At 37.3% G+C, this 1,273-nt stretch overlaps 1 protein-coding gene across 1 annotated transcript; it reads left to right on the top strand.

Moving 5' to 3' along the window:
• The first annotated feature begins 323 nt into the window (after positions 1-323).
• Positions 324-1,273, top strand: LOC103966993 (protein RADIALIS-like 1). The gene is made up of 2 exons (XM_009380235.3): positions 324-692; positions 924-1,273. The coding sequence occupies exons 1-2, from the start codon at positions 452-454 to the stop codon at positions 926-928; spliced, it is 246 nt and encodes an 81-aa protein (XP_009378510.2). The 5' UTR covers positions 324-451; the 3' UTR covers positions 929-1,273.

The following is a 1,273-nucleotide window of genomic DNA, read 5'->3' as shown; positions in this document are numbered from 1 at the left end:
AGGAGTATATATGTTACATTTTTAGATTGTGAATAATAACTTATGATAGATAAAAAGAAAGAAAAGGACTCCGATCAACTTTATTGATTTCTTCTATCTATAAAAAATTCTTGAACAATAAATATAAAAATTCTTGGAGATATCTCCATCTTTTTCCTAGTACTACTGCTTCATTGAAATAATTTTGTGGTAGCTAAGGTGACAAATCATTCAAATTCCACATCATTTTTTTTTCCAAGATCTCTTGCCAACTGGCATTACCCCCCCACCCAACTCCCCCCTCCTTATAAAGAGCAGGCATTGCCAACACTCAGCTCATATCACACACTTCCCTTCACTTAGGTCTTTTCTCCTCTCTCTCTCTCTCTCTCTCTCTCTCCCCTTTAATTTTCCTTCCAAGCTTTTAAGTGTAGTGTTTATAGAAAACCATCTCACTCTAAGAAATTATTCAATGGCATCAAGCTCAATGTCCTCAAGAGGCTCCGACTCCTCCTGGACTGCCAAGCAAAACAAAGCCTTTGAAAAGGCTTTGGCTGTGTACGACAAGGACACTGCCGACCGCTGGTACAATGTCGCCAAGGCGGTTGGCGGCAAAACACCGGAGGAAGTCAAGAGGCACTATGAGCTTCTTGTACAAGATGTCAAGCATATTGAGTCAGGCCATGTTGCCTTCCCAGATTACAGGACTACTGGTGGGTACTATAAACGCATACACTATATTTAGGCAAAGTCCTCCAAAACAAAAATTACTATTATAAATATTACTACTTTTGCTTAAAATACACATCTATTTTTTTTTAACACCACCAACTTTTCTTTTCCATCTTATTCCATGCTATAATAAGACTACATATTACAATACCTATTGACTTCCAAGACCACATCCTGCCAAGTTGATCAGACTCTTTTGTTATGCTTTGCAGGATGAGAAATCTCAAGCTTCACTGGAGCAGTATAACTCACAGTTTATCCACTAGTTAATAAATAAAGATTGGTCACTCGATCGCTTCATCTTCATCGTTACATCGCTAGCTAGGAGCCATTTTAATGTTCAATGACGCTGTGGTCATGGTATGGTTTTGTGTTCAGTCGTTTGAGAAATCACAATCAGTGATTCTTCTATGTATGTACTTTGTACTAGTTTCAGTTTCTTTCATTTGTTTCTTGCTACTCTAAGCTTAAGTATGTATGTATGTATGTATGTACCAAAGGCATGCATGTACGTTGTAATTCTATATGTAAGATTCAAGTAGTGGAATCTTATTTTATGTGT

Source organism: the organism of the source record quoted next, unplaced genomic scaffold (genome assembly GCF_019419815.1).
Source record: "Pyrus x bretschneideri cultivar Hongxiangsu unplaced genomic scaffold, Pyrus_bretschneideri_v1 Contig16, whole genome shotgun sequence".
NCBI lineage: Eukaryota > Viridiplantae > Streptophyta > Magnoliopsida > Rosales > Rosaceae > Pyrus > Pyrus x bretschneideri.
Note: the sequence above shows the minus strand (reverse complement) of the source record. Positions and strands in the feature narration are given on the sequence as shown.

Bases quoted from the DNA above. Each gene is read 5' to 3' on its own strand.
- LOC103966993 (XM_009380235.3), top strand. From the start codon at position 452: ATGGCATCAAGCTCAATGTCCTCAAGAGGCTCCGACTCCTCCTGGACT.